At 40.3% G+C, this 23562-nt stretch overlaps 1 protein-coding gene across 1 annotated transcript; it reads left to right on the plus strand.

Moving 5' to 3' along the window:
- The first annotated feature begins 1481 nt into the window (after window positions 1–1481).
- LOC149286260 (type II inositol 1,4,5-trisphosphate 5-phosphatase-like) lies at window positions 1482–21577 on the plus strand. Its single transcript, XM_089494309.1, has 16 exons — window positions 1482–1639; window positions 1827–1928; window positions 2144–2258; window positions 3842–3958; window positions 4167–4354; window positions 8028–8139; window positions 8467–8576; window positions 11680–11815; window positions 13210–13320; window positions 13665–13830; window positions 14393–14628; window positions 14900–15013; window positions 15503–15587; window positions 18012–18139; window positions 20335–20446; window positions 21456–21577. Exons 1-16 carry the CDS (start codon window positions 1503–1505, stop codon window positions 21575–21577), a joined length of 2091 nt encoding a protein of 696 aa, XP_089350435.1. The 5' UTR covers window positions 1482–1502.
- Window positions 21578–23562: the final 1985 nt, after the last annotated feature.

Genomic DNA, 23562 nt, shown 5'->3' on the forward strand with positions numbered 1-23562 from the left:
GTACCCAATCAACACTGAACCCCCTTTCCTGAAGATGCCTGTGGCAGCTGAAAACGCTATTGCAGGTTTTCCTGCAATCGCAGTTTCAGCCTACAGGATCACTCCAGGCTTGGGGGGCGGGCTCTGAGTGGCTGTGCTGTCTGCCCAGACTCCTGGGCAGACAGCAGCAGCAGCGCCCCCGCGTGGGCATTTTATTTGTGGATTTAAGAGGCTGACAAACTCCTAGGCGCCAGGACAAAATTCTGAGTCGCCATGGCGACCTGGCGCCTGGGATTTGTCGAGCCCTGTGTTAAGGGGCAATTTCTGTAGGTACTTTTATAAAACAGATTCCTTCCATCTCTTGATCATTACACGGCATTAATCCAACTCTATGGGTTTTATATTGACTGCTGATTGGCTGCCTTCAGCAAAGTGCTCCCATTGAAATAAATGGGAATGCTTTCTGCACAGTCGTACTGTGGGTCTCAAATGCAAAGAAGAAAACCTCAAAAAATGTAACTTGACTATCATATGCATTTAAGTACGTATGATAGCTGGAGTCTCTTATTATTTAAGTGTTACCGTATCAGGTTAGGGAACCCTCTGAAAATTGTTATTGTTGGCATGTGATTAAAAAGGTGATTTATTTCATTTATATATAAAAAAAAAAAGACGAACACTGAGCTATATGATATCATTTTAGATGCAAAACACCCAATAACTGTTTCCCGTAATATATCTCAGGTTAACCTAAATATTGGGGTCAGTTTATAGGTTTCTGTGAGCTAGATTTATTCACAATCAGAAAGCTGTTAAACAAAACTGTTCTACAGATACTTGGGATTGTATCTGATGATAGGTACTTTACTATTACATTAATATTGCCGCCAGTAGGATTAATTGAAAATTCCTTTGTCGGATGACTGCTGTCTAGCATTGGTAATGTTTTATCGTAAGAAGACAGATATCCCTTTTCTCATCCGTATGCAGGTCAAGGCACTGAAAGCATCTATCAGAATGGACCGTGGCTGAAAAGTGGGCAGAGGCATGAACCCTCGAGTTCTCTGCAGACCAGCATCAGGTATGTTAATGAGCACCACGACTTATGCAACATGCTGGGCTCGCTGCTTAGTACACAAACATTAATTAACATTAATCTGGCCGTGCCGTGCCTGAAACACGTTAAAATGCAAATAGGATCTAAAATCCTGTAACTGTGGTGACTAGAGCTGGGTCCGAAGATTCTTGTGAGCAAGGTCCCTAGAATTCTACTGCCGGTGACTAATATGTTGTGCTTTCATATACTGATCTCTGCATACAGACCTTCCGTGCTCTTTAAAAAAAAAACAAAAAAAAAAAAAACAGCTCCCAAAATGTTCTTTCTGGCTCAAGCAATTCCAAATCGGTTTGTCCAGCACTACCTGCGAGCATAAACAGATCTTGTGCGGGATACTTTGTGAATTCACCTGGTGCCACTGCCTTTCTTTTGCAGACACAATAAAGCTAAATCCGATATCACAGACATGGTGCGCTCAGCAGACATGATCGCGGCAAACAAAGCGGAAATGCTGCCCTTTCCCAAATTCGGGCTGCGTGACAATTTGATTAAATCCGAGCTCCTCAAAAAGGAACAGAGCTACACCTCAATCCAGAACTACAGGTAACTGTGCAAGGCGATCATGAGAAGCGTCTCATTCACTAATCAGAACTTTTCATTTATTGCTCACTATACGGAAGGCAGCAGCTCTTATGCAGCAGCCTTAATATTTTTATTTCCCTGCTTTTGGTAATCAGAGTAATAAATGGAAAATTGGGCACACAACAACAAACACGAATATCATTTGCAGGTTTTTTGTTGGAACATACAACGTCAACGGACAGTCTCCCAAGGAGAGTCTACAGCTGTGGCTCGGTAAAGACTCGGAGCCTCCTGATGTGTACTGTATTGGGTACGTAAACAACGCAAGACAATTCACCTTGAACTTTATTAAAGTTATAGAGCTATATATTTTTTGAGACCAATAATAACTTCTAAATGTAATGTGTAGTCTAATAAAAAAGAGAAAGTCAAATAAAAGTGAATATATGCCAGTGTCAAATTGTATTTGCTGTCTTGAAATGTCTTGAAATCGGTAGCTGAAATACACCTGCTTCTTTTTCCTAGGTTTCAGGAGCTTGATCTGAGCAAGGAAGCTTTCTTTTTTAACGACACGCCCAAAGAAGAGGAATGGTTTAAAGCTGTATCTGATGGACTGGACCCCAGAGCAAACTATGCAAAGGTAAAAAAAAAAAAAAAGAGCCATCGTAGCTTTGAGAAAACCTGTGTATTTCTTTCTGTGATTTATAAAAGTTTAATGTGCGGACCCATGCTTAGATGCTCCATAAAGTTCTGTCAACTGTCACAAACGTGCAGTATTGCGCCAATGATTATATGCACAGGTATACTGTAGTATTCAAACTGTGGTCCTGTAGACAAAATAACTTATCATTATGGAACTCAGTATATTAAATATTATATATGATATGATGATGTAGTGTCTTACTTTTAGCCTTTAGCTTGTTCTTATGAATTTGGCCTCTGTCTTGTAATGTTGATTCTTGCTCTTGTTTGTGGTCATGAATTGGAAACTTTGACTTTGAACTGAACTTTTGGTGAAAGAAAGGCATCTATTTTTTAAAATCAGAAACTACAGCTTTGCCCATGTACATCAAGAGTTTATACACATTCCCTGTACTTGGAAGTCCAAATCCACCTTTAAGCACAGGATTATTTTAATGATGAAAAGATTATGGGCTCTCGTGTCCTGCCAGTAACCTCAGCGAGGGGAGCTGATTCCTTTTCTAGATGTTGTGCGTTCTGTTTTACATTGGCTTCCATTTAGAGCTGCGTATTCACAGTAAGCGTCCAGCTAAACAACAGAAAATATGCATCTTGTGGGTCGTGACCTTGAACCTTGAACTTGTCTGCAGATTTAGTTAGCAGCTTCGTTGTGCCTAAGAGCTTCTATGCAACTGGCTTGCTTACTCTGCTGTTTCTATCCTCCACCTGTGGTGGAAGAAGTCGGCTTGAGAGAAATAACACTCAAGTATTAGGTAGATTAAAACAGTGGGTTAACCCTTTGATCATGAGAGGGTTGTGTAATGTAACATTTTGCACATGCCTTAGAAATATACAAAGAACATAATGAGATGTATTTAGGAATAAGGTAAATACAAACATATTCCCCCTGCCTTCTAAAACTTTTTCGTTGTAGGAAAATGTAGCTTTGGATATACCGTGTTTGCTCAATTATAAGGGGTCGTCTTATAATCAGACCTCAAATAGGTCTGACTATGAGACTAAGATCCAGATCCCCTGCAGCGCTGCAGGGGACCTGGATCCTCCTGTCTTATGCCCCCCATTTAATACATTTCTCCCCCCCCCCCCCCAATTTACCAGTGCTTCTGACTCCCTGGAGTGTAGTCGGGGCAGCAGGTAGACGTCTGCGCGATTCGCGTAGGCAACTTCTGCTGCAGCCGGAAGGAGGTGCCATTAGCAGCCGGGGTTGTCTGTGTCCATCGCGCATACACCCTCTGGCCGTCAGAGATGAGTTCCCCCCACCGCTGTTTGATCTTATATTTGTTGAATCATGTGTTGTCTCCTTGTGAGCATTTGCTAGAAAAGGTATCACAGTTTATATTAGCAGCCATATATGTAGTTTTTATTCTGTCTGTAGCAGATGGCATTGGAATTTCAGACAAAATTATTGGGAGAAAACATTGTGTAGGTGATTGTTGGCTTTAGAAAGTACCACCTTCATCTCTGTGTTTATGTAACCACATGGACAAATGACTTATGGTGCTCTGCATTATTTCATGTTAGATCAAGCTGGTCAGACTAGTTGGCATAATGCTGCTATTGTATGTGAAGAAGGAGCTAGCTATATACGTCTCAGAAGTTGAAGCTGAAACAGTGGGCACTGGAATAATGGGAAGAATGGTAAGTGTAATATCCAGAAATGTTCCCTGGGACTACTTACCCTTGAAAATTAAGGGGACACGTTCGCCATTTTGTGTTGCACACCGTTTTAACAAAGTGGCACTGCACTAAGCCTTTGCGAAGTTACACAAATGTCTGAATAGGTAAGACAGTCGTCCACGTCTGCTGTTGATCTGCCATTTTTAGTAAAAAAAAAATATTTTTGCAGGGTAACAAAGGGGGTGTCGCAATCCGGTTCCGATTTCACAATACGCACTTGTGTGTTGTCAATGCTCATTTGGCCGCTCATGTAGAAGAATATGAAAGAAGAAACCAGGACTTCAGAGAAATCTGCTCACGAATGCATTTCTCCCAAGAGGACCCCACGCTTCCACCACTGCCCATTCACAAGCACGAGTGAGTTTGCACGCTCCGGTTTGCAAAGTGAAAAGTATACTTAACTCGGCATGCCCATAACACAATGTAGTGATGGTTTTTAGATAATAAACAATGTCAGTATTCCTTAACCCCTTAACGACAATTGCCGGTCCTGGCACGACACGGAAAAGCATGTGCTTTACGACAATTGACGTGCCAGGACCGGCACGTCTTTAAACGGGTGCAGAAAGCGATCTGTTTTCGCTTTCTGCACCCAAAAAACGTTGCTGAATGCCTCGACCTCGAGGCATTCAGCAACGCCGCTATCGGAACGAAGGGGCCATCTCTGGCCCCTCCACGGGGCGTCAACATCCGCCATACTTTGTATGGCGGCGGACGCCAGTATTAAAAGCGTTTAGGAGGCGATCGACGATCGCCTCCTAAACTTAAATGGTGTCGCTGGAATGCCTCGATCAGGAGGCATCCAGCGACACCAAACACTTACCTTTCGATGGGCTGTGACCGCTCCGGAGAGCGGTCACAGCCGCAGCTGCCGATGATCTTCGCCATCAAGCAAGATGGCCGCTGCCCTGTAACAGGAACAAACAAATTTTAAAAGTTCGCTAGACAGTCCAGACCATCTAGAGAACTTTGGCTCCACTTGCAGGTTGAATACAGGTACTGCATTCACCATGCAAGTCAATGGAAGCCAGCTTTCTAATCACAGTGTGATTAGTAAAAATAAATTAAAAAATAAAATAAAATTTATAATAATTAGAAAAAAAATAGTAAAAAACTAGTAAAATGTAAAAATCATTTCCCACTGATGTCACTATCAGGGGAACCTCCAAGTTGAAAAAAAATGTAAAAAATTTTTTTTTAAAAAGAAAAAAAATAAATATATATATATAAAAAATATATTTTTGTGAGCAAGTCCTAAAATTAGCATATTAGCTTAAAACAATTCTCGCATGGAAAGAGTTAAAATACTGGCATATTAAATGCCCGTGGGGTGTCTACTTTTAAAAAAGGTATGATTTGATGGGGTAAATTGAATTGGCCGGGTTCAACAACGTCCCAATTAACACCGGGGGAAGGATGGCCACACACCTAATTTCCAATTAGAAAAATGCACACGTACCAAATGTGGCCTTTTAGTTCCCACAAAAATGACAAACCCATGCATGTGGGATATCACTGCACTCAGGAGATGTTGCTGAACACATTATGGGGTGTCGTGTGACAGCGGCATATACCAGGAGCTGTAAATTCATACATAAAGTAGGTGTGTGTGGGAAAAATACACACACAAAAATACTACTGCAAACTTTGAAAACATGCTGGTGGTAAAATGTGTGCATGCAAAGAGTTAAAATACCAGCATTTAAAATACCCTGTGGTGTCTAGTTTTGAAAAATATATGGTTTTGTTGGGCACACTGAAATGGCCCGGCTCAAAGATGTACCAAATAGGGCATGGGCAGTGGATCCCCAAATGCCAAAGTTCAACATTGAAAAATGCGCATGCCCCAAATGTGGCCCTTTTGCCCCCAAACGGCCAGGCAAAATCCTTCATGTGAGGTATCGCTGTACTCAGGAGATGTTGCTGAACACATATTGGGGTGTTTTGTGATAGTGACATATACGAGAACTTTTTAATTCATACCTGAAGTAAAATGTGTGTGGAAAACCAAATGCAAAAAAATGACTACCACAAAGTTTGACAAAGACTGGTGGTAGATATGGTGCATGGAAAGAGTTAAAATACTAGCATTTGAAATACCCTGGGGTGTCTAGTTTTCAAAAATATATGGGTTTATTGGGCACACTGAAATGGCCCGGCTCAAAGATGTACCAAATGGGGCACGGGCAGTGGATCCCCAAATGCCAAAGTTCAACATTGAAAAATGCGCATGCCCCAAATGTGGCCCTTTTGCCCCCAAACAGCCAGGCAAAATCATTCATGTGGGGTATCGCTGTACTCAGGAGATGTTGCTGAACACATATTGGGGTGTTTTGTGATAGTGACATAAACGAGAACCTTTTAATTCATACCTGAAGTAAAATGTGTGTGACAAAACAAATGCAAAAAAATGACTACCACAAAGTTTGACAAAAACTGGTGGTAGATATGGTGCATGGAAAGAGTTAAAATACTAGCATTTGGAATACCCTGGGCTGTCTAGTTTTCAAAAATATATGATTTGATGGGGTAAATTGCATTGGCCGGGTTCAAAGATACCCGAAATGGCACATGAGGGGAAGAATTACCAGATTTGGAAAAAATGGCTTTGAAATAGCAAAACGCTACCTGTACTTATTGCCCCATAATGGGTAGAAAAAAGCAAAAAAACATAAAAACATTGGGTATTTCTAAACTCAGGACAAATAGTAGAATCCATTTAGCAGGTTTTTTTCATTACCTTTTATAGATGAGTAAAAGATTTTTCAACTAAAAGTTAGAAACAGTCATTTTTTTCTAAATTTTTCACCATATTTTATACTTTTTTTAGTAGTAAATAATATGATACAATCAAAACAATGTCATCTAAAGAAAGCCCTTCTTGTCCTGAAAAAAACAATATCTAATGTGTGTGGGTTCAGTAAACGGGAAAGAAGAAAATTACAACTAAACACGAGCAGCGCAGAAATGTTAAAACGGCCATTGTCACGAAGGGCACAAAAAGTAAAATCAGCCTTTGTCACGAAGGGGTTAAAGTGATCATAAAGCACACTGAGTGGGGCATCTTCAACTTACCATCAAACGCACCTATACTTGTATACCTCCAGTCCAGCAACATATAATAGAAATGCGAGTGGGTGTCTGCACAGGTGTATATCAATGTCCAGTTTGCTGAAGTTGCAGTTAAAGCATAATTAAAATGTTTTCACAACACAGACCCTTTTTCAGAAGGACTATAAGCAGTGTTATGCTATTGTTTTGTTGTTTTCAATATACACATGCTGTGCTTCAGCCTTAGATTGGAGCAGTGTGTTCTTTGCGTTGGATGTCCTTCTAAAACTCAATATGGCTGCCTTAGTGCTTCATACAAAAATATGGTGTGCGTGTCTCATCGTGTGGACTGTTTACATCTGTACCCACCTGTATTTATCTAAAAATATATGATATAACTAGTTCAGGTCTAAAGTGGAGGCACAGTGTCATTGTGAATTACCCACAGCGGTATCACTGCAAGCAGGGAGGTAACTCTGCTCTTCATCTTTTCAAGAACATCGGTTTTGGAAGCCGGGGATCTATCCTTTGTTTAGCAACCATTGTTTGCTTATTTCGGCGTATGAGTTGGAGATTTGTTTCTTTTCAAACTCATACAGTTCAATTCATACAGTATGGCTTTATATAATTGTATTTAGGCTTGCCATTTACCTGGAAAGTTGATTAATGTCACACTCAAAGATACAATAAAGCAAACAAATCACGATTATTTGGAAACAAAAGTCACAGTGCCTTTGATGTTTATATAGAGAGAAATGCAATTATTAAGTATTTAAATGTTGCTCTTCTAATTCAACTTTGAGTAGAGTCATGGTAACACCTTTATTGGCTAGCTGAGTAAGTGCTTTCAAAATAACTGAGATATCTTGCATCTTCTTCTGCTCCGTTACCCAGTAAAGGTATCGCCTTGACCTTGTTTCTTGTATTTCACTTTGCCACTCCCTACTTATCCTAACATTATGTTATACAATTTTTGTAGTGTGGTTTTGTGGCTTGGAGACCTAAACTACAGATTAAAAGAAGTAGACATGGAGAAAGTAAAGAAACTGATTGAAGACAAAGATTATCAAACACTCTACAAGTTTGATCAGGTAACGACATCCTTTTATGCGTCCACATAGAACTGGAGTGTTTGCTTCTGGCTTCGGAGGTTGTATGTGTTGTTCCTTCTTGTGGCTCTCCGAACTGGCAACTAAGGCCTTATTTGTTTTCACTTTGTAAAATGTCTTTCGTACGCAAAAATAATTATAGACAAATATTTAGGTATGCTGTATTTAAATCACCTGGGTGCTCTTTATTATTGCTATTTTGGTGCAAAGAGTTTAAACACTGGAGTGGTTTGAGAACTTTGTAGGCAATAACTCTAGAGCAAACTATTGTATTTGACAGATTTCTATTTTTTATTCATCTGTTTATAGCTTAAGCAACAGATTGATGAAAGGACAGTATTTGAAGGTTTTACAGAGGGAGAAATAAAATTTCAGCCCACGTACAAGTATGATCCTGGTTCTGATGAGTGGGACACAAGGTGAGTCAATTCCACTAGTTCAGTTCAACTCCTTGGTGACTAGATTTTTTTGTACCCTTCGTGACTGGATTGTTTTAACATTTCTGTGGTGTATGTGTTTAGCTGCAATTTTCTGCATTCTCATTTAGTGTATTTTGTTTTTGTCGGGACAAAAAAGGGCTTTCTTTAGATATAAAGTGTTTTTGTTATAGGGCAATAAGAACAAGTAGCCTCCTTACAGTCTACAGTCTACATAACTTTTTTTTTGTACTTTGTATTTTTTTTTTTGTATATTTCCAGCAGCAGGGGTGCAAAGTGTTCGGGCATCTATTTACATTTTTGAAAAAAAAAATATTTTTAGATTTCTCCACCTCATGTATCAGTTTGTCTGTCAGTTCTCATCTTGTCATATCTCTTGAATATATATATTGTATTAAGCGCTGCGTAAATTGTTGGCGCTATATAAATTAAAGATAATAATTTTTATATTTTACTGATTGTAGAGCGATCGGTAAGCAGGGCTCCGTTGCCCTGCATTTCTGATTGCAGTACCTGTGATCAGACTGCAGGGGGAGCTCAGATGCACCAGGCCTGTTTGGATAGTTACTGGCGAGGAGTCCTGGATGCAGGATAGAGAGTGATCAGAAAGGAGGCCGAGGTCAGGGTTACGGAAGACGGGTCATTGAGTAGAGGAGCCAAAATCAGGATACCAGCAAACAGCAAAGTCGAGGGTCAGGATACCAGAGAAGCAGCAGGAAGGTCAGACAATCCGGAGTCAGCAACAGAAAGGACAATAGCACGTAGCACAGTACAGCACAGCAGCTCTAAGGGAATCAAAACAACAGCAATCAGCAAAGGCTCAATGCTAGCTTTTAAATCTGCCGCCCGTTAAACCACGCCCATTTAAGGCACGCCTCTTTTGTGACATCATACTGAGCCACGTGATCGCTCTGGATATTTAATGGGATTCTTTTCTGTGATGTGCCTGGCACGCAGGGGCGTACCTAGAGTATTTGGCACCTGGGGCGGATCCTGTATGTGGCACCCCCCCACACACACACTTTAAAACTGCATAGCTTCTACCGTTATATACCGGCGCAGACACTGAAGGTGGTACAGCATAACACTTACTGTTATCATTATATACTGAGGCAGACATTGACGGTGGTACAGCATAACACCTATCACTATATACTGAGGCAGAAATTGACGGTGGTACAGCATAACACCTATCACTATATACTGAGGCAGACATTGACGGTTGTACAGCATAACACCTACCACTATACATTGAGCCAGACATTGACAATAGTGCAGCATAACTCCTATCACTATATACTAAGCCAAACATTGATGTGGTGTAGGCCTACCACTTCATTAGTAGTAGGGATGCACCGAAACGAATTCTGGACTGAAAATGCAGCATTTACCTGGCCGAAACCGAATATGGGCCCCCCCACACCATAAAAAAAAATCTAACACTTTTATTTCAAGTAAGTAACACACCAAAATAGGACAAAACAATTAAATAACAATATTAATATATATATATATATATATATATATATATATATATATATATATATATATATGATTAACAGCAATCACATTTCTATCATGCCCAGGCATACCCAGATTCCAGGATGTACTCGCAGACTTGGCATGATAGGAGTATGATTGCCCTATCTACCCCTTCTCACTCCCTTTTGTCCTACCTACCCCGTCTCACTCCCTTCTCCTTATCTACCCCCTCCTAACTATCTACCTTCTTCCACTTTGAAGTTCACTTACTTTTCAGGAGTCCTGCGGTGGGGGTGCAAGGCCTCTGTCTCCCAGCTCTGCCACTGTATGGAACAGTATAGAGTGATGGGAGTTATGATGTACTAGAGCATAATTATATAATGAAAAATACATTGGAAATGGAACAGCATAACACCCATCACTCGCACACACACCAATCCACACGCATACCAATCCACACGCATACCAATCCACACGCATACCAATCCACACGCATACCAATCCACACGCATACCAATCCACACATATACCAATCCACACACATACCAATCAACTCACTCACTGATTGCTTTCCTACCTTTCCTCTTTTCTCCTTACAGCTTCTTTTCCTCCTCTTCTTCAGTTCTTCTGTCTTCTTCCGGGTCAGAGGGCACGGACGGCAGTGGGCGCGGTTTCAGTGTTGTGCGCCGGGATCTGACAACAAATCCCGGCGCACAGCAGCTGTTGCCGCGCGGATCGCAAGGGAGCGATATCGGAGGTCTTTAGCAGACCTCCGGCTCCCTTGAGTGGTTTTAAGCCGGGTTCAAGGGTTGAACCCGGCTTAAAATCACTCAAGGGAGCCGGAGGTCTGCTAAAGACCTCCGATACCGCTCCCTTGCGAGCCTGCTCCTCCAGCGGCGGACATTGCTGTCTGTCTCTGGAGGGGTGCCGGCAAGTTGGCACCCCCCTGATGAGCGGCACCCGGTGCGGACCGCCCCCCGCTAGGTACGCTACTGCTGGCACGTCAATTGTCACAAAGGTGATAAGAAACTGAATAGATTATATCTAATTGCATGGAACAAGAATAATCTACACTGCCTTCTACAGGTAGATTATAAATAAAGACCATTACATACTCAATGAAAAATAACTAATTAACTCTCAACTCATTGATTTGCTTTGGCATCAGCAACCGTTCAGTCATTATGCAGTATTTATCATTTATACTGTGAAAATGCAGAAATGGGTGTAGCGTCACAATAAAGCCTCTAGGATAAAAATGTACATTTAAAGTCAAACTGTAGTAACACTTTCTTGGGGATGAATTGAGATCCACTTGTGCACAAGAATTTTTATTTTCCCAATGTCGGTTAACGTAAACCCAAATTTACTAATTAAAATAAGATATCTTAGTCATCTTATTTTAATAAGTAAATTTGGGTTTATGTGCGGTATATAACTGTAAACCGACATTGGGAAAGTCGATCAACTTTAAATTGGTGAAATGTACTCACTGCTTCCTGGGGAAAAAAAACCCACATTGAATGTGCATCTCTTCAAAATCCAGTTGTAATACTTGGTATATGTCAGCTAAGATATCTTCCCTCCTTGCCTCGGACTATAGTGAGAAGTGCCGTGCTCCAGCTTGGTGTGATCGCATACTGTGGAAAGGCAAAAATGTATCTCAGCTGGATTACCGAAGCCACATGAGTCTCAAAACAAGCGACCACAAACCGGTCAGCTCTGTCTTTGACATTGGGGTAAGGTTCGCCCTACGATCCGCTTCCGTGACTGGCAATAGGACCGCAGTTTTTTTTAGATCAGCTCTTGTGTTGGAAATTGGCAGGCTTATCACAATTCATTATAAATGGCTAAAAAAAACCAAACATTTAATCCTGTCTAGTCTTAAAGGGGTTTACTAACTAAAATGAGAATTTGCAGGGGGGTTGTGGTTTTAATGCTTTTGTTTCACTATTCATTTTGAAGGGTAAACACTTGGTTCGCCACCAAGAAATATATACAGCTCTGTATAATACAAAAAACAATGGGTTAGGAAACTGAACAAATCTCACTGATTTAACTGTACATATCAAAGGCCAACCAAGCTCCTCTCAGGAGGCTGAGGGTTCAAAATTAGACTTTTTTGTAACCTGTGTGCAAAACCAGGAAGTTTTATCGTTGAACAAAGACAGAAAAAGTGCTGAAAAAAGACAGCCTCCACCTTTAAGGTGTCAAACACAATGGTGTAAGAATGGATTGATGCATCAGGCTTTTATTTGTACACATGTTTCTGTATATTTCATGTTGCTGATCAACATATGTAGCCGCCAGGAATCCTGTGATAAACAGGTTTGTTCCATGTAATCTCTGACTTCTGGGGGGGGGGGGTAGCTAATTAGGTAACCCTGTTCTTCCCCATTGGTGCATCCAGGACCGCTATTAGAAATCTTGGGGCCCAGTACAGGTCCCCATGCCCATCCCATAATCCAGGGGTGTCCAACCTAACGCCCTCCAGCTGCTGCAGGACTACATCTCCCATACTCCTCAGCCAGCCCCTTAGCTGAAAGAGCATTATGGGAGATGTAGTCCTGCAGCAGCTGGAGGGCCTCAGGTTGGACACCCCTGCCATAATCTCACCTATTGTGCCCCCCCCCCCCACACACACACCTTACTATACTCCTCCTTTTGTCACTCGAACACCGTACACTTACATACACGCACGCGTTCGTTCTGCGGCTCCTCCATTCCCTCCACCCTAGGTTCACCCTAATTTTAAGAAAACCAGAAAGAAAGAAAGTCGGCTCCGGTCAGATTAAATTATTGTGACATTTACAGAAAAAAAGCACAGGGAAGCAAATGTTTAAGGTAGCTCCTACCTAGTAACTCAAATATCTTAATTTAAAAAATAAATAAACAAGTTACAGGCGGGTAAACCTCAGTGATAAAGAATTATCTTAAAATGTACCTGCATATCATAAATCTAATAAAAAAAACAACTAAAAAAAAAACTTGAAGACATAATCTAGCATATATATATAAAGGTACGTTTCAGCCAGGTTCCCCTCAAAACCAATACTTAAATTTTTGGAGAAGTTTGACATGTTTCTGTGGGAAGTTAAGAGGAAGTCAACAGAGCACACTCTCGTTTTTGCAGGTGAAAGTAGTTAATGGAAAGCTGTACAAGAAAACTTTTGAAGAAATTGTTCGTTCGTTGGATAAAATGGAGAACGACAGCATTCCTTCAGCAAGCCTGTCTCAGACAGAGGTAACATGCTGTAGTCTACCTATCCCATCCTCCAACGTTTCGGAACCTTCGGAAATCATGTACAAGCTCATCCAATTACTTAGCACCTTCTCTATTTGTTCTTGTGTAATTATCGTTCACACCACACTTCGCTTTCATCTCATAGACTGCGCTGTGCGTGTCCAGTTATAACCAATGCTAGAATGATCTTGTAAATCGGTACAAGTGTATGGATACATATGAGTGCATGTTGTAACGTACTACGTTCCAATTTATATGAATTAACAATATGATTGCTTTAAAGTTGTGTTTATGACAAATGAAAGACTCTGATCTTCAGTCCTGTGTGTTTGTTTTTTCTGTAGTTTCACTTCAAGGATGTTAAGTATATGCAACTGCAAGTCCAGACATTCACCATTCATAATGACGGGCAAGTGGCGTGTCAGTTTGAGTTCATCACTAAGCTGGATGAATTGTTTTATAGCAAACAATGGCTCAGGGCCAATCCAAGCAAAGGATTTCTCACACCAGGTAGTGCTAATTTCCTTTTGTGCTAGTCCCTGAGGAACTGAAATGACCTTGTGTCAATAAGTTGCCTTTCCTACTATTCCCTGTATCCCAGAGCTGGACCAATATTACCTCTCTGTTTATTCCTTAACCAGCGTGGACCAATGACAGGGGCATGTTAATGAGTCCGTGCTTTCTTTGACCAGAGTTAACTAGCAATAATAATAGTTGGAGTTATAGAGTACTTATGTGCGTGATTGCCAGGATCCGTATTATAGGGAGGATATAACATTGTAATTTATTCTTCATGATAAAGAGAGGCAGGCATACTGTATATGTGCCTTAAGTAACAGGGCAACATACAGGAATTTATCAGTTTGGGGTAGTAGGCTGTCAGACTTGGCAAATGGTCCTGTTACACACAGTCTAGACGATTTAGCTGATTAGACCGTTTCCACAAAAAGTCACGTCATCTATTGTATAATGCTCGCCGATGTAGAGAGAAGTACCGTTGCCATGACATAAAGCATGGTTACGTCCTTTACGTACTTCCCCAATTTGAGCTATTGTTCTCTTTTTACTATAGGAGCCAAAGCAGAGATAGAACTGGAAATGTTTGTCAACAACCAGTCAGCCGCTCGACTCAACTCTGCTGAGGAGATCCTTGAAGATATTCTAGTTCTCCATTTGGAGAGAGGGAAGGATTTTTTTCTGTCCGTGACGGGGAATTACCTCCACAGCTGCTTTGGATCGTCCATCCAGATGTTGTGCCACATGAGAGAGCCCATCCGAGACATGCCCGTTGACAAGATCAGGCAGCTGGTAGCATTTCAGATTTTTCATAGGGGGCGATAGGTGAAAGGAAATGTTTGGTACCAGGGATGGATTAAATATTATTATTCTATGATATAAATGCTGTCCTAATCAAATATTAGGGCACCAGATAATAGCTGGCATAGAGCACATCCTTTTGTCTTAATAGCAAAATTAGATTTAGAGGGTGCCCTGTGAACTGGGAACTGTCTGCAGAATAATTTGGAAATAAGAAATATACTATGTTGCGTTGACTCTTCAAATGTTTCTTTATTCTAAGGCGCTCATGCCACTACAAACGAAGGAAGACTTTGTTGGTGAAGAGAAGCCTCTTGATGTCCCGAAAGAACTCTGGATGCTGGTTGACCATTTGTATCGTAATGCTTCCCAAGAGGTCAGAAACACTTATGTCTTGTGGCCCGATTGAAATGTCGAGCTGAATAGAAGTTGTATTGTAATTGGATAGAAGGATGCGGCCTCGGACATGCAAAGCTTTAATTTCTAGATTTTCTCTAACGTTGAACGTGCTGTTGATTATTTGTATTTAAATGTAATGTGTGGCACGTGAAAAGCAGATCTGTCACCTTTTGCAATACAGTACATTAAATTCACAGATTAAATTAAGCAATATATATACAGTATAGGCTATGTAGGATCTGCTGTAAAGGAGGCACTGCGACAGATTCTAGTATGGAGAGTTGCAGCAAGCTTACCCAAAGTCGCACATAAAAACAAAATGGTTCAAAAGGAGAGTGGGCAGATATGAGGGGATGGCGGTAACTGCAGTTTCCACCAGGGGCAAACAATCTTCTCTGTTTGCTGTTACCTGATAGCTATATTTGTATTAAACATTATTCCATGTTCCTTATTTTTGTACTTGTAGGAAGATTTGTTCCAGCAGCCAGGGCTAAGATCTGAATTTGAAGCCATCAGAGACAGTCTGGATACAGGATTTCCAGAATACCTTTGTATCCTTCCAGTTACTATTCTTTTTTTTTTTTTTTAAACGCCTCAGCTTCTGTTAGCTAATAATATACAAACCCAAAATGATATTCAGGGATGTCCAGAGAACTATTCATGATGAACACGCAATTAATTCTTACCCATGACAGATAGACACATGTCGGAAATAAGGATTGTTCTGTTGTATTCAGGACGCTCAGCAGGTATCGGTACATATCTCTGCAGCAGTTAACTTGATTACATCCGAAGCATTAGATATCTCTTCAATCACCCAATAGGACAATATCAATTTGTACACCTCTGTTAAATTAAGTTATATAGAATAAGCAGATGGCTCACATTTTTGGTGTTTATGTTCCAGCACTATATCAACCACTACCTGTTGAATACTCCTTTGTGTGCTGTTAGTGTGACAGTGCCCTCTAGTGTTGAAAGTTTTGTTTTTCTGGACGCAGTTTAACCCCTTCTTTACTGAGGGTACTAAACCTGGAGCTTTTTTGGATTTCTACAATATGTTTGTTTAGCTATGATTCCTCTTTTTCATTTTTCAAGGACAGAGAAGGCTTTCTTTTGAAAGCTGATTGTGTCATAATGTCTGATCCCCCTACATGACAGCAGGGATCATGCAGTTCTTCAAGTGTTCCAGCCATCTGAACTAACTATACCTGTTGGCACACATTTTTTTTTACTTTTGCTATCATAGTAGGCTGTCTGCTCCACGCACTGATCACTGCTCCAAACGAATAGGGAGTTTAAAATGCCAAACCACAAAGGATTTTATTAGCACATATAGAATCTACGTTTTCAGACCTCTAAGGGTCCTTTGTCAATTAATTACGTTTTTGATGCTGCTGATCGGTTTTGCAACTCTCCTTCACATTTATCATAGATTGGTGCAAAATAAGACAATCGTATGTTGTTTTTGTCTTTCAGAAAATGTTTGCTGTATCCCATGCTCCATGTCATATGATCATAATAAAGATGTAGCTTTAGGGCACACTACAGCAGTATGATCGCATTCCCAGGCTAAAGCATATAGATCAAATAAACAACACATGGAAACAGCACATGCATGTATAGATCCACCGAATAAAAACTCTATTTGCATATACATAAATAATGTACAGAAACATAGCATTGCAGGTAGATCAACAGAACACAAACCCAGAATTGCAACTGAAAATCACATTTAAACTCAGCACTGAGGGTATAGATTAAATAAACCACACACAGAAACAGCATCGCAGGTATCAACTGAATTAGACATACAAATCCTGTATTTGCAGGTATACATAAATAATGGATGGAAACATAGCATAGCTGATATAGCACACTTTCATTCACACAATCACACAAATTATTTACACATTAATGCATTCTTACAAATTAATTCTCTCACTCATTCTGACTCTTTATTTCAATATTCTTATTACCCTCCTTTCTCACCATCTACCCTCTCTCCCCTTTTCACTGTCTACCCCCCTCTCTCCACTTCTCAGTATCTAGCCCCCTTTGTAGTTCACTTACCATGCAGACATCCTGTGGTGGGAGCTTGAGGCCTCTGTCTCGCTGCTCTGCAGCGGTGTGCGCTGCCTCACTGCTGAGCGCCGGAATATGACTTCATATGACCTCTCTGTCCTCCCCGTCAGTACTTCCTCGCTGCTGCTGCAAAAAACCCAGAGTTTCAATTGAGGAGGCACACGTTGGGGCACAGCATGATGTAGGGGGGGCCTCTGTCTACTTACCTTTATTTCCTCAGAAATAATTACATCTAAGTTCCTCTCTTCTGTTGGTGGCGGCACCTAATACTGTATTTTGCTTTTTGGATTTTTACATCCCAAGTGCATAATTTTCCATTTATCATCCTTAAACTGCAGCTCTCTAATTTACTTAAATCATTAGTCATTTGGCTTATTCCACCCAGAACGCCTACCATTTTTGTAGACCTTCTTATCATCTGCAGAAAGGCGTAGTTTTACCTTTTTCAGTACCAAACCTGAACACTGCAATTTATTTAGTGTCTTCTGTGAGGGACAATGTCAGATGTCTCACTGAAATGTAGGTAGGTGATATCTACTGCTCCTCCCTGGTCTATTATTGTAGCTACCTTGTCTTCTACCTTAACAAGCAGACAAATTACTATAGATACCTTTGTCTGGCTAGTGCGTGGCATAAGTAAGGTAAACAGCTCTCTGTGACCCAAAAAATGACCATAAACAATAAAATGCATACAGGCTTTCTCCCTTGTTTAGTAAATGCCAATAGGGCACATACCATAGTCCTTGATACATTACCGCTTAGGTGTTATGTGTTCCATTCTAATGATCTTAAATATGGGTGAAAATAATAACGTCGCATCTAGTGCCACATCCTACAAATGTCCTCATCTAAATGTGTCTGTATTGCACGTTCCTTAATGTTCTGGCTAGCTGGTAGTAACCATTCTGTTGTTGAAGCCTTGCTGCTGTTCCTGGAGAGTCTTCCTGAACCTGTGGTCTGCTACCAGGATTACGACAGGTGTTTGGAATGTGTCGGAGATTATGCCAGCAGTAAAGAGGTGACTCAGTACACAGTGCTTTGGTTAATTTCAGAAATCGTGATGCTCATCTTCATCTCAAAGGGACAATCAAGCCATCATATGTACTTTAATGCACATGATAGCTGAGATGTCCCATTTATTTTACTTTGTGTCCCGTTTGCGTGGGGGGATTCTCGGTACTTTGATATGCATTGTTGTGTAGTGGGGAACAGACATCAGGGACACTACTTTCCCTATAACAGTAGCATTGGAAATTACTTGTTTTCTTTGTTTAATTACCATATTTGCTCGATAATAAGACAAGGTTTTTTTCAGAGCAAATGCTCTGAAAAATACCCTCAAATAGGTCTGACTATGAGACGACTAAGATCCAGATCCCCCGCAGCTGCAGGGGACCTGGATCCTCCTGTCTCCCCCCGCCCAACTTACCGGTACTTCTGAGTCCTCTGTGTGTAGCTGGGGCAGCGTGTAGATGTCTACACGATTCGCGTAGACAACTTCCGCTGCAGCAGGAAGGAGGTGTGGCTAGCAGTGGGGGTTGTCTGCGTCCATCGCGCAGACCTTCCCCGACTGTCAGAGATGCACCGGTGCGGGGAACTCCGATCTCTGACAGTCGGGGAAGGTCTGCGCGATGGATGCAGACAACCCCCGCTGCTAGCCACGCCTCCTTCCGGCTGCAGCGTAAGTGCGTGGGATCTACACGCTGCCCCGGCTACATGACAGGGAAGTCAGAAGCACCGGTAAGTTTGGGGGGGCGGGGGAGTGTTAAATGGGGGCATAAGGCATTTCTGGAGGCAGAGTGCTCTGTGAAATGCCTTTTAACCCCCTTAATGCCACTCTGCCTCCAGAAATGCCTTTTTAACCCTCTATACGCCACTCTGCCTCCTGAATGCCTTAAACCTCCCTATATGCCACTCTTCCCCATAATATGCCTTTTAACCCCCTAAATGCCAGAATGGGATATAGGGGTATAAGGCATTTCTGGAGGCAGAGTGGCACATAGGGGGTCAAAAGGTATACCATGGGGCACAGTGGCATTTAGAGGGTTAAAAGGCATATCATGGGCCACAGTGCCATATTGGTGTGGCAAGCCTGGGGGCAGATGTGCGTAACTGGGGGACAGGTTGGAAAATACAAGGAAATAAAAACAAAAAAAATATTTTTCTCAATCATAGCTTTTATTTAAAAAAAAATAGTTTACATGAATTAACATTTACTGGTAAAACTTTTTTCCTTTAGGATCGTCTTATATTCAGGCTTTTTCTTTTTTTCCTAAGTTAATATTCAGATTTGGGGGGGGGTCGTCTTATAATCAGGGTCGTCTTATAATCGAGGAAATACGGTAACATTTACTGGTAAAACTTTTTTCCTATAGGGTTGTCTTATATTCAACCCTATTATTATTATTATTATTGTATTTTTTTCCTAAATTAATATTCAGATTTGTCGTCTTATATTCAGGGTCGTCTTATAATCGAGCAAATACGGTATATTAGAATATCTCTGCATAGAGCAGAGCCACTCTCACCGTGTGAAATTATGAAATAAACTACATAATAGCCTTCCTCCAGACAACTGGCACTCTGTAACATGTCGCCCATAACCATCAGTGTGAATATGTGGTTTGAAAACTGTTGCAGAACATAGCAAAAATAGCTGCTTGGATTACATGTGAAATATTTGGAATTCACAAAAGTGTACCCTAAATATAACTCAAGGTCACAATTTAGTAGATGTTGTGGACCATTGGTTGTACCTGCCAAGCAGAAGGTTACAGAATTGAATCCAGACTGTTGCATGGACAGATTTGCTAATCCCGGCTGGGGAGACAGAGGTTAATATTTTGGCTAATTTGAAAGTTACTAGCACTTCAATATGTTTAACCCTGATGGATAGGGGTGGATTTATTTGCCATGCTGGCCTGGTGCAATTAAAGTTGAGGTTTCTGTAATAGTTGTTTGGAACTACAATGTAGTTAAACAGGCTGCCTGTCGATGGGTCTTTGTATAAAATATCCATGTTGGTAACTTTGATTGTACTCCAGAACTACCTAAATTATTTGCACTACTTTGCACCTCTTTTTGCCTTTCTTTTCACTTTGTTTCTAGTGTCTTGTTTTCTTTGTGTGATTGGGAGGATATCCTTGAATTAAAGCAATGGAGTATCTTCATAGCAATTTTGTAAATGGTCACTGACACTTTTCCCGCTCCTAGGTGATAGCATCATTGCCACTTTATCACAAAAATGTATTTAATTACCTGGTATCCTTTCTGCAAGAACTGCTGAATAGTTCATCACGGAACCATTTGGATGTCAATATACTGGGTAAGCACAGTTTATATTCATACATTTAAACGGGGTTCAAATGCAGATCAGTCACATTCACATAGGTTTATTTGAATAGAAAATGAAATATTTAATGGCATTTACTGTGTGATTATTCCCCTCCGTTAAATTATCTCTCAGCTATTAAGTTCCTGATTGTTGTTTATGGGTTCAGGCAATCTCTGTAAGGCTGTGCAAAGAGACAAAACTTCAGCAGAGGAAATTAATTAGATAATGCTAGTTTGCCATATAGTTTTGCTCCCTTGAGGTAAAAGTGCCCCCTACTTTTAAACCAAATATCTCCAAGTCATCATGCTAAAGGTTTAACAGGTGGAAGATCCCTTATAAAGAATCCCCATTACAATATTATTGTTAATTCACAATCCTGACTTACTTTCAGAGCCCTTCCCAGCGCTTCCCCTACTTGCATCTGCTCACTCATCTCCGCTCATCCAAGGATCTCCTTCTGCCCTATCCTCTGGAATGCCCTCCCTCGGTCTATCCATCTTAACCCCACCTTCTATCCTTCAAAAAATCCCTCAAGACCCACTTCTTGAGGACGCTTACAACATTACACATTAACACTGCCCCATATTCCTTTAGCTCACCTTTCCTAGTCCCTCTCCTGCAATACTTTTACTAGATGGCTGGTCCATCCCTAACCGGGTGTTTTACACAATAACACCCTCTACATAGTAAGCTTGTTTGAGCAGGGCCCTTCTCACCTGTCATATTGTTATATTATATACTACTTGTTATGTCCTGCCTACCCATTGTACAGCGCTATATAAAATAAATAATAATACTGGTAAGGTGTATTCAGCGGTAAATATCTTTTTAAAACTTTGATCTGTACAGTTTAGGCAAAAGCCTAAATAAAATATAGCTTGGAGAGCACTAGCATGTGTGTATACCTATGTGTGTATGTGTATATATATTATATATATTATACATATATAATATATATATATATGGATATAAAACAATATTTTTGTTTATTCCTATACAGCAAGTATATTTGGAAACCTGCTTCTTCGACCCCCACCTAGTCGTACAAGTCACACCAACACAGACAAGAGGAAATGTCAGGAATTTATTCAGCAGTTCCTTCTGCCCAAACAAGCACTGTGACGTCCAACTCGCCAATAATCAATCATTCCTAAGATCTAAGGCCAGAAGAAATGCTACAGGCATGCCACTTTTTGCTATTTCACAGTGGTTTTTTTTGTTTGTTTTTTAAGATTATAATTTTAAGACATTGCTTTTGTTGAAGGCATAAAGGTAAATTTGAATATATATATGAATATATATATATATTTTCCATACATAAACTTAGATCTGACTTGCACAGTTTGGATTTTAGGATGCTCTCTCAAGAAATCTATTTTTATATATATATTTTATGCCAATGGGAAGTCACGTTATCACTAAAATGAAAGGAAAAACGTAATTACTAATTTATAGGAAAACAAATAACTAGAAGACGACGATTACATAAATCTTAGTAATCTTATACAGCAAATCTTATATTGTTTTTATTTTTTCCCACCTTCGTTGTCCTCAGAATAATGTCCATAACAATATTTGTGAGAATTCTGTGCTGTAGCTTGATTACACCACGACTTGCATCTACCAGCACCGTGTGTGCTCTGTTACTCCATGCGTGCTACATGTCACCTGCCGGCAGGTAGCATGATAGTGTTTATCAAGGGAAACTGCCATATGGTAAAGGCCACAAAAGTGTGATTATTTTTGCCCGGTTAATTCTAGAACGTTAAAAAGCTGAGATCCCGGAGGATAAGCTGGTAAACTTCAGTATTTACCTCGATCTGAGCATGTTGGTTCAGGAGCTGACAAATCTTGATGGGCATCCCTCTCATTTAATTGTTTTGGGTTTTTTGGTTTTTTTTTGCATATATAGTAAATATTTTTAATCTGTAGATAATTTTTACTGTAAATTCTTTTGTACAAACCTTCTACCTGTGTTCAGAAAAAAAAATGGCATTTTTATATTATGATGTTACTTGATACAGATGCCCAATACTGAAGTCAACCACTCTGTTCAGTTTTACAATGTACAATATTTTGTATTTGGGTGTTCCTGACAAAACAAAATGTATCTTTCGGGTTTTTTTTATATGCTCTACTAATACAGAGAAAATATTTTCAAATACGTTTTGGATTACAGACTTTGTATATTAATAAAATATGAGTGACAAATTGAGTTTTGGTGTTTGATGGTTTGGGATAGGTAAATATGGTATATTGGTTACATGAACCTACCCAACACAGAGTCAAAACAGATGCCTGTAGTATCCAAGTTAAGAAAGATTCCAGGGAAACGGATTTTCTTACCTGCCGTCCAGCTGGCATTAAACATTTTCTGGAATTGCTGGGAAGATCTCAAAATTATCTTTTCTTTTTTGTATCGTGATTTAGTATAGATCCCAGATTTGGTGCCCTTTAGTTTTAGACCTGCTGTTTTTCATGGTGGCTAGTAATGGCTAACCTTTGACACTCCAGCTATCATGGATTACAGTCCCATGAATGGTTTTTAAGGTTCCTGGCTAAATATCTATCTATCATTGAAGTCATTTGCATTTTATTGCAATCGTTGACCACCTTTAGCTGGTTTTGCGGACATTTCACACACGGTCGACTCAATTATCTAAAAAGTTATGTAGAGATGATGTCGGCTGGAATACGTGATCTAGCTGTAATAAACTACCACAATAGTAATCTAGCTAGTTCAAGAGCAGAACTTCTGTGAATGACTCAACATGGAAGAACTATCAATAGTAGGTAATTGTGTATTCACATAATTATTAAGTACTTTAATTGGCTTTCATCTTTAGTGATGCTGTTTGGGGCAGTAGACTGTCCCTTTAAAGATTTAAAATTAGTAAGACATTCTAAGCAGATTTGAGTTTGGGTGCAATATGTCCATCGTCCAGCTGCCTAGCTCTGCTGGTCCCATGGATGGCTTCTGGTCCTTTAATCACCCTATGGATTAGTGATAAGATTGACGTTTATTATATATAGTATAGTCCTGTTTATATAGATATGGCTGTCTGTCTTAACGTTTTTGGTCATAACAGAAGAATGAGGTCTCTGGA

This window comes from Sceloporus occidentalis, unplaced genomic scaffold (genome assembly GCF_023333645.1).
Source record: "Sceloporus occidentalis isolate IW3139 unplaced genomic scaffold, rSceOcc1.0.p SCAF_71, whole genome shotgun sequence".
In the NCBI taxonomy this organism is placed as follows: domain Eukaryota; kingdom Metazoa; phylum Chordata; class Lepidosauria; order Squamata; family Phrynosomatidae; genus Sceloporus; species Sceloporus occidentalis.

Coding starts and splice junctions, on each gene's coding strand:
- LOC149286260 (XM_089494309.1), top strand. CDS start 1,503: ATGGTGCGCTCAGCAGACATGATCGCGGCAAACAAAGCGGAAATGCTG. Junction 11,816..13,209: donor GCTCTGTCTTTGACATTGGG/GTAAGGTTCGCC, acceptor TCGTTTTTGCAG/GTGAAAGTAGTTAATGGAAA. Junction 14,629..14,899: donor TTGACAAGATCAGGCAGCTG/GTAGCATTTCAG, acceptor CTTTATTCTAAG/GCGCTCATGCCACTACAAAC.